Source organism: Arachis ipaensis, chromosome B09, assembly GCF_000816755.2.
Source record: "Arachis ipaensis cultivar K30076 chromosome B09, Araip1.1, whole genome shotgun sequence".
NCBI lineage: Eukaryota > Viridiplantae > Streptophyta > Magnoliopsida > Fabales > Fabaceae > Arachis > Arachis ipaensis.
Window position 1 is genome coordinate 125787522 of NC_029793.2, and position 12581 is coordinate 125800102.

Below are 12581 nucleotides of genomic sequence, written 5' to 3' on the forward strand. Positions count from 1 at the left end.
GGGCCTTACAGCAGACGTAGAAATAAAGCATGGAGGGGATAAAACTTGAACTTGTCTTACAAAGCTCCGTCAAAACAATTCCTCAATCAAAAATTGAGCTCCTCCCAAAAAAGCTAATTTTACCTACATTCCATTAGGTTGGTCATAATATGTGAGTAGATCCAACCATCATTCGATAAAATAGAGTTTACTGCCCTTCATTAGATGCTTACATCCATGTAATTAGAACCCGAATCAATAAATACAACATGAGATGGTATTTGATGGATGTGGTGCATTGTAAATGATTGTGACAAAAGATAATTGCACTAGAATATTAGACGAAAAGAATAAGTTGGAGTAAGAACAATCATTAAATTATCAAAAGAATAATATAATAGAATGAGCATATAGAAAAGTACTATAAATTATAAATTGTACTTTAAAAGGATCAACTGTAATGAAAATCGAAGAATACATTCTTATTCTATGAAGTGGTTAAGAAATAATAATAAATTAAAAAAAAAGTGAGTTGACTCTCTTATCTAGACTCACGAACCACAAAAAAATACTATATATAGCCTTTATTAATTAGAACAAAAATAATTATATAAATTAGTTAGTATTAAGTTAATTTTTCATTATTTATGTTATACATCATATATTTGCCGTGATTGAATAAGTCATTATCATATCATATACATTTTTATCATGATTAGAATCATAGATTTTTGTTTTAATTTTTTAAGGTAGATATCAATATCAACTTGCCGGAAATTACGATTAATTTAAAATGATTTTATAATGATTAAAAATTAAAATTATTGATAATTAACATAATTATGTATTGAATACTGATTTGATGTATAATTATAAAAAAATTATTGAGTGCAGTCTCTTTAATTTAAATTTATGAATAAATTAACTATTTTACCTTTTAAATTAGTTATCTCATATTTTTAATCACTTTTATTTTCGAAAAAATTATAGTGTTAAATTAGTTAGTTATTAGGGTTTATAATTCATATTTATTTATTTTATCTGTAACTAAATTCATAGATTAATTCAAATTACAAGTATAAAAATAATATCCTTTCTATAAAAACCATACAATTATTTAAAATTCATAGATCAATTTAAATTCATAAAGAATTTAAAAGTTTTGTATATGTTCAAAATTATTCAATTACCACTAGGGTTTGAGTACTTTGCTAGAGTTTAAGTGCTTGTGAGTCTTTTTCAAGTAGAATTCTAATTTTGATTCAAACATGGAGGCCTCCTCTAATACGTAAAACAGAATCATGGGAGACAAAGGGTAAGGTCTCGGGAGTGAGGAGGAAAGGGAGTAGCTAAGGCAAGAAGGAGTCATCCTCTTTGATACCTCAGCTATTCAGGAGGGTTTGGAGGAGTGCCAAGGAGTCTTGTTGACAGATTACATACTATCAGATAAAAGTTTTATCATTGGTACGATTGAACCTGTAATGAAGGGAATATGGAGGCATCTAGATGGACTGCGGGTGCTGGATCATGAAAATAACAAATTCTAATTTTTTTTCGACAAAGTACAAGACATGAACCGAATCGAAAAAGAAGTTCCTTGGCTATTTAAAAATTTCATACTTAACATTAAGAGGTGGATGGAGGAGATGGAGATTGAAAAAGAAGATTTTTTCTATGTTCCTATATGGATTCAACTATGGGGGGATGTCATAATATTGTAAAACGAAAGAACTTGGAAGGAAAATAGGAGAAGCATTAGGGCAGGTTGTGGATGTGGACTTGTTTCTAATGAGAGGGCAAGAGACTCGGGTAGTAAAAGTAAGAGTCAACATGGATGTAACACAAAAATTAAAGCAAGCGATCAAAATTGTAGGACCTAACAGGAGAATAATTGAAATATGATTGAAATATGAGCGGATTGGTTGTTTCTGTTCAGTCTGCGGACATTAGGACCATGAAACACGAAACTGTATCGAAGGATCTGATGAAGGTGAGGAAGAGCAAGGTGAAAAGGAGAGTTGGGGTGAATGGCTAAAGGCTGAGCAAACTGGGAAGCGGATAGAGGTGTTGAAGGAGAATTCAGATCCCATAAAAAATAAACCAAATTGAAAACTGGAAAATAGAACGAAGAAACCTACTCCTGTTAGCCTTCTAAGAAAATTCAGTGATCTATCAATGGAGAAAAAAGGAACACAACAGCAACAGGACCAAGTAATAGTCATTGAAGATAACGAGGAAGGAACCGGGGAGAATTCTGAACGACTAAATCAAGGAAGGGAGATGATGGGAGTATTAGGGGAGAATGTACAAGTAGTGAAGAATGTGAATGAAGACATTATACAAACAGCAAGCCATGACAAGTCTTTTACTATCCATCGTACAAGCCAAACCATAGCAACAAGAAATAAAAGATTCAAAATAAAATATTTGGCAATGCAGGAAGGAACGAAGATGAATATGATGATAGGAGTGAAGAGGAACAATGACTTGGAGGAAGACCTAGATAAAAAATAGGAGGGGATACAAGGAATGGAGGTTGCTAAAACGGGGTATAGTGCCAACCCAAATTTGGCACTCCAACCCAAATGAAGATGTTGATGTGAAACTGCTGGGGGTTGGAGAAATTTCTAGCAGTTCACAATATCCAAAGGATAAGGAGATCTCATTCTCCTGATTTGTTATTTTTATGTGAAACCAAAAACAACTCATTGTTTGTTGCACAGTGTGAGAAGCTGAGTTTCAAGAACTCATTTTGTGTAGAGCCACAATGAGTTGGTGGTGGTTTGGTGCTTGCATGGAAGGAGGAGATTCGATTAATATTGAGAAAACTGCATCCGTTTTCATACAATTCGACTGGCTGGAACCAAGTAGTGGCAAGAAATGGAGCATTTTTAGAGTTCACTTACACAGGAAAAGAATCAAAGGAAAGCTCAATTTGAAAAGGTACAACAATGTTTAAATTCTTTTAACTCTATGTACCTTATCATTGGAGATTTCAATGCCATTCTTGCTCATCATGAAAAAGAGGGCGGAAGGCCCAAATCAGCAAGTTCTATACGAGAATTTCAAAATTTTGTTGATGAGGGAAACCTTAGAGATTTCATGTTTGAAGAGCCTAAATTTACATAGTGTAATAAACAATATGGAAGTAATTTAATCAGGGAGAGAATTGATAGATGCTTGGTATCTTAGGATTGGATGGCAGCATACCCAGATGAAAAAATTATTCATTTAGATGATCATGGCTTTGATCATAGACCTCTTCTTTTAACTCTGGAATTTTCCAAATGGAAGATAAAGCACAGGTTCCACTTTCAGAAGAGGTGGTGTGAGGAGAAACAAGTGAGAAGAATAGTTAAAGAGGCATCGCAAACTCCTTGTACATGTTCGGCTATATTCATATTGGCGAATAAACTTTGAACTATTCGTCACAAGTTAGTGCAATGGAAAGCTACTAATTCCTACAACTCTGAAAAGTTGATTCAAGATACTAAAAGGAAGCTGGAGAAAGAAAAAAATGAAAGCTCATGAGGCAGATAGAAGTCGAATCCTAAACCTTGAAACAACTTTACAAGAAGCATATGAGAAAGAGGAACGATATTAGAAAGAGAAATCAAGAGTGAAATGGTATAAATGGGGAGACCAGAATACTAAGTTTCTTCATTCTCAATTTTGGATGCATAATAACCAAAATAGAATTGAAAAATTGGTAGATGATGTAGGGCAGGAATTCACAGACACGAACATCATTGGGAGGATGTCTTAAAATTTTTTTGAAAAATTGTTTGCAACTTCTAATCCAGATGAACCAAATGTGATATTAGAGGGTCTGGAGACAAAGGCGGAGAACAGAGATAATATAATTCTGTCTCAGCCAATTTCGGAAAAAGAAATCAAGCGTGCATTTTTTTCAATTAATCCTTATTCAGCCCCAGGTGAAGATAGCTTCACAGGCAGATTCTTCCATTTCTTTTGGGATATTATTAAGAAGGAATTGGTGCAAGTAGTTACAAGTTTCTTCTCGGGTGGAAAAATGTTAAGGGTTTTGAACCACACTCAAATATGCTTAATTGCGAACATTCCAGGCACAGCCTCGATGAGCCAGATTTTCCCGATAAATTTAAGCTTTGTTTTCTACAAAACCATTTCCAAATTTCTTGTGCATAGAATGCAAAAAATGTTGCAGAAGATAATCAGCAAAAATCAGAGTGCCTTCATGAAAGGACTTTTGATTAGTGACAATGTTCTAGTCACTCATGAGCTGATGCATTTCTTGAAAAACAAGAGGTATGGTGACTACGACATGACTTTTAAATTGGATATAAGTAAGGCATATGACAGGGTTGAATGGAATTTTGTTTAGGAGATCATGAAGAAATTGGGCTTTTGTAACAAATGGATTGATTAGATAAGGAGTGTGTTACTACGATGTCGTACTCTGTTACTGTGGATGGTCACTCACTAGGATTTTTTAAGCCAACGAGAGGTCTCCAAAAAGGAGATCTTCTCTCCCCTTATCTTTTCTTACTATGTGCAGAGGGTTTTTTCTTGAAAGAACTCATAAAGCTCTCCTGGTCAATCATCGAATTCAGACGAGAATCTCCAATTTTAAGTACATGCCCTAGATGCCAAATGGAACCTAAAACAGTGATGCATTGCTTGATTAATTGCTCAAAATCAGCAAAAAATTGGCAAGGATTAGGGGTTCAATTCATACCTGGCACCTTCTTGGAAGTTTGGGATTGGTGGATAGAAGTAACGATGAAGGCAAGAGGAGGCTATCACCACAAAAGCCTCATAGCAGTAACGCTTTGGAAGATTTGGTTGGCACAAAACCTGAAGATCTTCGAACAACGAGACATTACTCCTAAGCAGATTATTTCATCATCAAAGAGTTTGATGGAGGAATTTCTTCCATTAGTTCCTTCTTGAAAGCTCTGCGTTCTCTTTACTGCATAATACCTTCTTTTCATTTCGTTATTTCTGAACCTATTTTATTTTTTGTCTTTTGATGTTTTAGCCACTTCTTTTGGTTGTAGTCCAAGTTGGACCAAATATTTATTCAATAAATCAATAAACTTCTGACTTTGAGAAAAAGAGTAAAGTGACAATTAAGTCTCTGAGGATTTCGCGTTCGGACAATTTAGCCCCAGAAAAAAATAACAAATAGATCCCTTAGGTAGCGTTTGTTTTTGGAGACAGTACACAAAGACATGGACAATAAATGTTTAAAACGTGTTTGGTAGCAGAGACATGGACAGTGGACATATTGTCTCTGGAACAGTTTTTTTAATTTTAGTGTCCACTCTTTTATGGAGGACAATGATGGACACGGGAATTAACAAAGTGGACACAGATTTTTTAATGAAAATTCTTTTCCATTTTATCCCTACATATTATTATTATTCCATTGTTACCCTCTTTTAAATCATATCATAAGCCCTAATTTTGTGTTGTGCAGCAGCCTTCTCCTCCAAGATTATCTTTCCCTTGCTCTCTGTTTCGTCTCTCCTTCTTCCTTCTCTTTTTCAGATTCTTTTTTCGTTTCACTTCCCAGGTATAGCTCTCCGTCTATTCTCTTTCTCTTTCTCTTTGATCTCTGTCCCTTTCTTCTTCTTATTTCTCTTCTTTCTCTCTGTCTCTTCTCTTTCTCTTTGCTCTCTGTCCCATTCTTCTTCTTCTTATTTCTCTTCTTTCTCCGGTGTTCTATTGTTTAGTACTTTATCTTATTCTTCTTTCTTTTTCTTTGTTTCTTTTTCTTCTTCTTTACTGCTTCTCCTCTTCATTTTTTTGCTCAACTAATTTAACTACAACATTTCAGAAGCAAAATATTTATTAGAGCTTGTCACAACTTTTGGAATTCACGTGTTCTTCTCTTTCTCAGTCACGCAGGTATATAACTCTGCCTTTCCTCTTTGCTTCTTAATTTCGTTTGTATTGTTTTACTTTAAATTATTGGGTTCTTCTGGCTTCTGTTATTTTTATTTGTTTATATTGTTTGTGATTTGAAAATATAAAAATTGAATATGGACATGAGAAATGGTATTTTTGGTGTCAAAATTTTTAATTTATGCAGTCCTGCTGTGAATAAATGATTGAACATATTTTGTTTAGAATGGAATAAGGAATGAAAAAAAATTATATTGAACTCTTCTTATTGATTTGAATGCAAAAATAAAATAATTAGTTGGTGATGTTGTTATTTTTATTCTTATTGATTATTTATAGTATTTATGTTATTTTATAATAAATTATGATTTAAATTTTTTATCTGTTGTTAGGGAAGAAATGGAACCATTGGACTACTCTGAACAATTTAGGCGATTTCTTTTTTTTTATTATTTTATGATTGAGATTGAACTTGAGATAGCCACAATATTAATTTTGATGTTTGCATTTTTTTGTTTGAGAAATAAGAGAAGGAGACATTTGTTTATTAGGAATAGAGAAATTAATACTAATCCCTTAAGACGGAATGTGTTAAGTCGCATAATAGGAGGAGGCGATAGGAATTGTATTTGGGAATTAAGGATGAGCGTAGATGCATTAGGAAGATTATGTGAGTTACTTAAAGTTCAGGGTGGATTAAGCGATGAATGTCATGTAAATATACCAGAGCAAGTGATTATATTTTTAATAATTTTAGCTCATCATAAAAAGAATCGCACACTCCAAGTTAGATTTTATAGGTCATGAGAAACAATAAGTAAGTATTTTAATAAAGTTTTGTCATCGGTAATATGTGTCCAAAGCCTGTTGTTTGCAAAGCCTGTTCCTGTTCCAGATGACTGCATAGATCCCCGATGGAAATGGTTCAAGGTACGTCTAATGAAGAAACGCGGTTGTGGTTTTGTATTATATATGGTTTGGTATAGAGATAGTTTTGAACCTTCAATTTCTTTGCTTTAGAACTGTCTAGGAGCATTAGATGGAACATATATAGATGTGACTGTCCCTGAAGAAGATAAATCAAGATACAGAACAAGAAAAGGTAAAATATCAACCAGTGTCCTAGGCGTATGCAATCTGAGATATGAATTTTGTGTACGTACTTAGTGGATGGGAAGGATCCACATCGGATTCAAGAGTCCTTAGAGATGCAATTTCACGTCGTAATAACCTCAAGATACCAATTGGTATGTAATAGTTAAATTTTAGGTAACAAAAACACTTCAAAATTTTTAATTCATACAATTTTCTTAATCCTCATAACGTGTCTCTTTTAATTTATAGGGAATTATTATTTAGTGGATGCTGGTTATACTAATTGCAAGGGGTTTCTAGCACCATATAGGCAAACTCGATACCACGTACAAGAATGGGCCTATGGTAGAAATGCGCCTAGAAACTTTCGAGAATATTTTAACAAGAAGCACTCTTCAGCTAGGAACATTATTGAACGTTGTTTTGGTTTATTGAAGAAGAGATGGGCAATTTTGAGGAGTCCTTGTTTCTACCAAATCAAGACACAAAATAAAATAATTATTGCTTGTTGTTTATTACAAAATTTTATTCGGCTTAATATGGACTCCGATCCTGAGGAGGACATATCACTTGAGAATGAGCAAGTGCTTATTGGAGAGGAGCATGGTGATAACCAAGATGGCGATGATGAAATGATTGATAGTGTAGAGGGCAGCAATGAATGGAATGATTGGCGAGACAACTTAGCACATGAAATGTACAATGAGTGGATGCATAGCCGAATTAATTAATTGTCATATGATTGGCTTATTTGATTGAAAATGTATATTATTGATTCATTTTGATTCATTCTCTCTAATCTTAATATTTTTTGAAATCTTTATATTCCTGTATTTGTTACTTGTACAATCGTCTTCTCTTCCTTTTCCATATTTTTCTTCAACATAGTGTCAAAGTGGTAACATCAACTAAGACCTAATCATATAACTATTTTTCTGTGTTCCTAAAAGATGGATCATCTTTCTTTTGTAGCCTCCTGTTTTCACATTTCTGTGATTTCTGTTTATATCTACGTCTTGCATTTTCCTGCTTGCAATCATATTTAACTCTTTTCCAGCCCAATTTCCCTTTTAGATTGATTGAAAGATTGGTTAGCTTTGTTTCATGATATTTATTATATCTGGTGGGTTTTCTTATCCTTTTTAATTCCCCGTCTAATGAATTTAAAAAAAAAAAAACAGTTTCCAACTAACTTGCCATTCCTCTGATTTCTTATCAAAATTTTTAGCTTGGTTGGAAGTTGGAACTCATGCTTAGCTCACTTAATCTCTTGTTGTCACTTTCTTTCAAAACAAGCATTAATTACCTAGATTTTGAAAAAATAATTGATGGAAAGGCAACCTGAACTATACATACCAATGTTCAAGCTGCTAGTTGCCATGTCTTAGGACACCTTCACCAAAGAATGCTCTTCTAGCCAAGCTAACTGCCTTTGGCTTGTTTTTGATAGTTTGAATTATTATGTGTATTTTATTTAAATATATTGTATTGATACATTATAAAGATAATGTCATGATATGTTTATGATGTTCAATTGAATTCTGATTTAGTTAAATCTAGATTGTAGAGACAAATGGACAGACATGTTTGGACTGATGAGGAGACAGAGGTATTTGTTGATTTTATGGAGGAGCTTGTCATTGAAGGAAGAATAGCTGATGCAGGTCAATTTAGGCCTGGATCTTTTGAGAAACTTGCTGCAAAAATGAATGAGAGGTTTTCAAGTGGTGGTTTTCAAATAACTCATTGCAAAAACAAGGTTAAGAGGTTGAAAGAGAAATATCAATTTGCTGCTGACATGGCAGGCTGTAGCGGTTTTGGATGGGATGATGTGAAGCAATGCGTGGTTGTGGACAACAAAGAGATCCTCGCTGCTTATATGAAGGTTGGTTTACAAGTTTGATTTTGTTGAATTAATTTTATTCTACTTGATAGTCTGTCCTTCTTAGTTGATCTTTTATTTTTTATTTTTTCTAGAAACAAGGAGTAAGGTTGTATACTCCAGGAAAGCCTTTTCCCCTTTATACGCGTTTGGAAAAAATATTTTGTAAGGAAAGAGCAAATGGGGATGCTGCTGTATGCGGCAATGACGCTGAAGAAGAAGTGCAAATGAATGGGTATGAAGAAATGGACGAAGAAGATACGGATTTCTTTAACTCAAATCATGATTGTAGTGAATCTCTACTCCAACAATCAAATTCTGTGGCTTCATCTTCTGGGAAGAAACAAGGAAAGAAGCCTTCCTCATTTAAAGCGGCAAAGGATACCAAGATAATGAAGGAGTTAACTGACACGCTGAAATATGTGTTCGATCAACAGGGAAAGCGTTTGGATGCTTTTGCCCAAGCTATGGTAAACACTCGTGAGGAAAAAAAGACTGGTGATATACTCAGTGAACTTGGATTCACTGATGATGAAGTTATTTCTATTGCACTCAAGTTCTCTACAAATCCTCAACTGGAAAAAATGTTTTGGTCATTGGAAAATAGTCAGAAAACCGGATTTATTAGAGCTATATTGCATACTTAGAATTGCTCAAATGGTCCACTTCTGAAAAATAAAGCTCGAAAACTATTATTAAGTGTAACAATAAGTGACACAAGTTATTGAAACTTCAGGCTCAACGATATTCTACATGTAAATGCATATGTCCCATGTCCTAAACATGTATGCATATTCTCTCTTCTCTCATGGAAATTTGAAATAGAATAAAATGATGACTGTGAATAATATTTTAAAAAAAATAAAATATTAAGCAGTTACAGTTTGATCATTTTGTACTTCATCAACCATCAGCCATTCCCACCTCTGAAAACCAAACTCAGTCCTTCCTGTAACAGAGAACACACAGTTAGTCAAATTTCCATGCTTCAATTACATTTTATGCTACATCAAAACTACAATGCAAAAGCATCTCAATTGATTAAAACAATGGCTTTCCTCTGTTACCAAAAAGAAAAGTCTACCCAAGCTAGAAACAAAAGTGGGGTGTTCAAGGAGAGAAGTCCTAGCCTCCTACGTCAGTTTGTGGTCAAAACTCCCCATTCATACCCCAATCCAGAGGATCTAAATGTGCTTGGCTGTGGCAGATAGCAATAGCTCTTCAAAACAGAGCTTGCCTCTAAAGTGAGTAAGAGCCTATCCAGCTTTTGCTTAATCTAAGTGCACAGCAATATTTATTTACAAATGAATTCACCCTTATTGGTTCACTTTACAAATGAATTCACTCTTATGGTCCATACCTTCATGCTGCTGCTTTTCTTTTCTTTTCCCTTAGCTCATTTTCTTCTAGGAATTTTCTTTCTTCACCTTAAGCTATCGGCACCTTCACCTTGGTAGAATTCTAGCAGGAAGATCAACCAGTGTTAGATTAACAACTACCAAAATTACCAAAGTAAATGGATGACACGAATCTTTCAAACTGAGATGTATAGGAACAGAATGGACAATAATATAAGGCCACTTGAAACGGAGTTCCCTCCGGCCCTTCGTGATATATAACACGGAACCCTTCATTATCCTATTTTATCTGTTTAAAGAAGTAACATTACAACAATGCAAATTACTGATTTCAAGTTCTATATCTAAAAGGATGGACAATAAAAATATAGCATAGTTGTAGTGTAGATAGCATACTTTCCAATCAGTGTATGATGGTGTACTTGTACTAGACCCTTTACTATATTCAGAAACACTCCTCAACTATAGTACTAATAAACATTCAATCATTACAACACAAATATGGCTAAGGAATGCTGTTATTAGTACCTTGTTGTTTTGAAGAATGCAAGAGTTGAGTCTGAACAAGGTTTTTGAGCATGTGATAATTTGTCATATGAGGTGAGGCAAGAGTGTTGTCCAGCCTCTCCCTATACAGCTCCACAATCTCTCTTTTCTTCTCCATCTTCTTTGCATCTTCAAAGAAAAAAAAAAACACAAGAAAGTCCATTTTACTAAAAAACACACAATCTTCATGATAAGCTCAATTCATATAGTCAAGTACTAATAATAGTATCCAGGAAGTAAATTTTGATCAAAATTTAATATTGCACTTACATGAAACTTTGCTCAGTTTGGCTTTGAATGACAGTAAAAGATTGGAATTTGCATAAGCTAAATCAATGAAAGAATTATTGAGTTGGTAATATGATAATTAGAAGAATATATAGAGGATATTTTCCTTAAAGTGGGGGACCACAAGCTAACAAGAACTGCACAAAATAGTAGAATATAGTGTTCCAACATGGAAGTGCTCATAACAAATTTCTTATTGTATAAAATATAGTGTTCCAACATGGAAGTGCTCATAAAACTAATAATGAAATCCATGAGCCAGCACTTTGCCATGAAAGTGCAGTGCTTTTTCAGCGTTACCACATAGACAGAGAGCTTTGATGATTGTTGTCAACGTTACGGTATAAGGCTGAAAATCACTCTTGAAAATCTTTGCAAAAGCAGAGACAGCAAGAGTGATCCAAATCCATTCCGCAGGAACAATTGATTAAGATATTCAAAGTAAATAAGTTGGGAGCGATTACCCTGGATTGCAATTGCTGAAAAAGGGAAATGGCGGTGGGGCAATGGTTGGTCTTGGCAAGAGATCCCAAAATCTTGGGGAATTGAAGGATGGATGGAGGGCGACACATAAAGAGCATGCGAGTGAAGGAATCAACAGCTTCATCAAGCGATTGGGGCTAAGAGTGAGAGTGTAGGGATGAAGTTGAAGGGAAGCAAAGACCGAGAGCGGAATGAGGAACATAATTTGGGATTTGAAGAAGAGCGTACCTTAACATGATTCGTGAGAATGGGAACAATGACAACATTCTTGCAATCAAGAGAGGTAGGGTAAAATGGAATGCGATGTGTTGAAGAGTAGTCCACCAGAGAGAGTGAGAAGAGTTTAGCGAAAGGTTAGGGAGGGCAAGGATTAGAGATACAGGGAAGGAGGGGAGGGATGTCTATTTTAGTCATTTTACCTAATATTATAGTCTTGTCCATGTATTTTTATGTGTATCCAAACATGATACTGGACATTACATTAGTGTCTTGTCCATCATATCCAAACACAATACATGAACAATAATTTTTAATGTCTCCGTCCTATTGTCTCTGTCTCAGTGTACTGTTCTGTTCTGTCTCTGAAAACAAACGCAGCCTTAGGGAACAAAACGTGGACACGTTATATCCTTCCGTCAGTTAGACCAACAGCGCCTCTGACGTAGACTGTTAATGTATTGAGGTGTTCGTTAAATGCCACAGTGGAATTACTCTGAATGGGGAGGACCGATAAACCCATATTTTATGATATACTTTGTGCCTAATTTAAGTGATTTATTCAATCCTTCACTCACTTATTCATATAAATTGCATGGTTTTACTTTCCCTTCCTTATTATGTGATGTATGTGAAAAACATGTTTCCTATGCTTTAAAAATAAATTATTTTAATTACCCTTTACTTCCATTCGATGATGTGATTCGTGTGTTGAGTAGTTTCAGATCTTCTATGGCAGGAATGACTTAAAGGATGGAAACGAAACATACAAAATTGGAAGGAAGCATAAAACGGAGTTTTTGAAGAAACTGGCAGTGACGCGATCGCATGGACGACGCGGCCGC

General features: G+C 34.6%; 3 protein-coding genes and 1 long non-coding RNA gene across 15 annotated transcripts; 2 read left to right on the forward strand and 2 right to left on the reverse strand.

The window, feature by feature from the left end:
* Positions 2044-5008, reverse strand: LOC110266188. Its single transcript, XR_002353193.1, has 2 exons — positions 4697-5008; positions 2044-4618 (listed from the first exon to the last, which is right to left on the reverse strand). It is a non-coding gene; the product is annotated as an uncharacterized LOC110266188 (long non-coding RNA).
* LOC107616033 lies at positions 6572-7694 on the forward strand. Its single transcript, XM_016318038.1, has 5 exons — positions 6572-6582; positions 6732-6798; positions 6889-6970; positions 7047-7115; positions 7213-7694. The coding sequence occupies exons 1-5, from the start codon at positions 6572-6574 to the stop codon at positions 7692-7694; spliced, it is 711 nt and encodes a 236-aa protein (XP_016173524.1).
* On the forward strand, positions 8528-9492 carry LOC110266939. Its single transcript, XM_021112021.1, has 2 exons — positions 8528-8848; positions 8941-9492. Exons 1-2 carry the CDS (start codon positions 8537-8539, stop codon positions 9490-9492), a joined length of 864 nt encoding a protein of 287 aa, XP_020967680.1. The 5' UTR covers positions 8528-8536.
* LOC107619555 lies at positions 9512-12023 on the reverse strand. 12 transcript variants are annotated; one of them, XR_002353196.1, is made up of 7 exons: positions 11749-11994; positions 11502-11657; positions 11020-11076; positions 10732-10878; positions 10206-10306; positions 9930-10121; positions 9512-9794 (listed from the first exon to the last, which is right to left on the reverse strand). XR_002353196.1 is itself a non-coding variant. In XM_021110280.1 (4 exons), exons 2-4 carry the CDS (start codon positions 11616-11618, stop codon positions 9715-9717), a joined length of 336 nt encoding a protein of 111 aa, XP_020965939.1. In that variant the 5' UTR covers positions 11619-11638; positions 11749-12010; the 3' UTR covers positions 9512-9714. The 12 variants fall into 12 exon arrangements, 3 of the variants coding, with proteins under 3 accessions (XP_020965939.1, XP_016177332.1, XP_016177331.1); XR_002353198.1 differs by having other exon boundaries at positions 9930-10492; positions 11749-12023; XR_001615690.2 differs by lacking the exon at positions 9930-10121 and having other exon boundaries at positions 10206-10492; positions 11749-12003.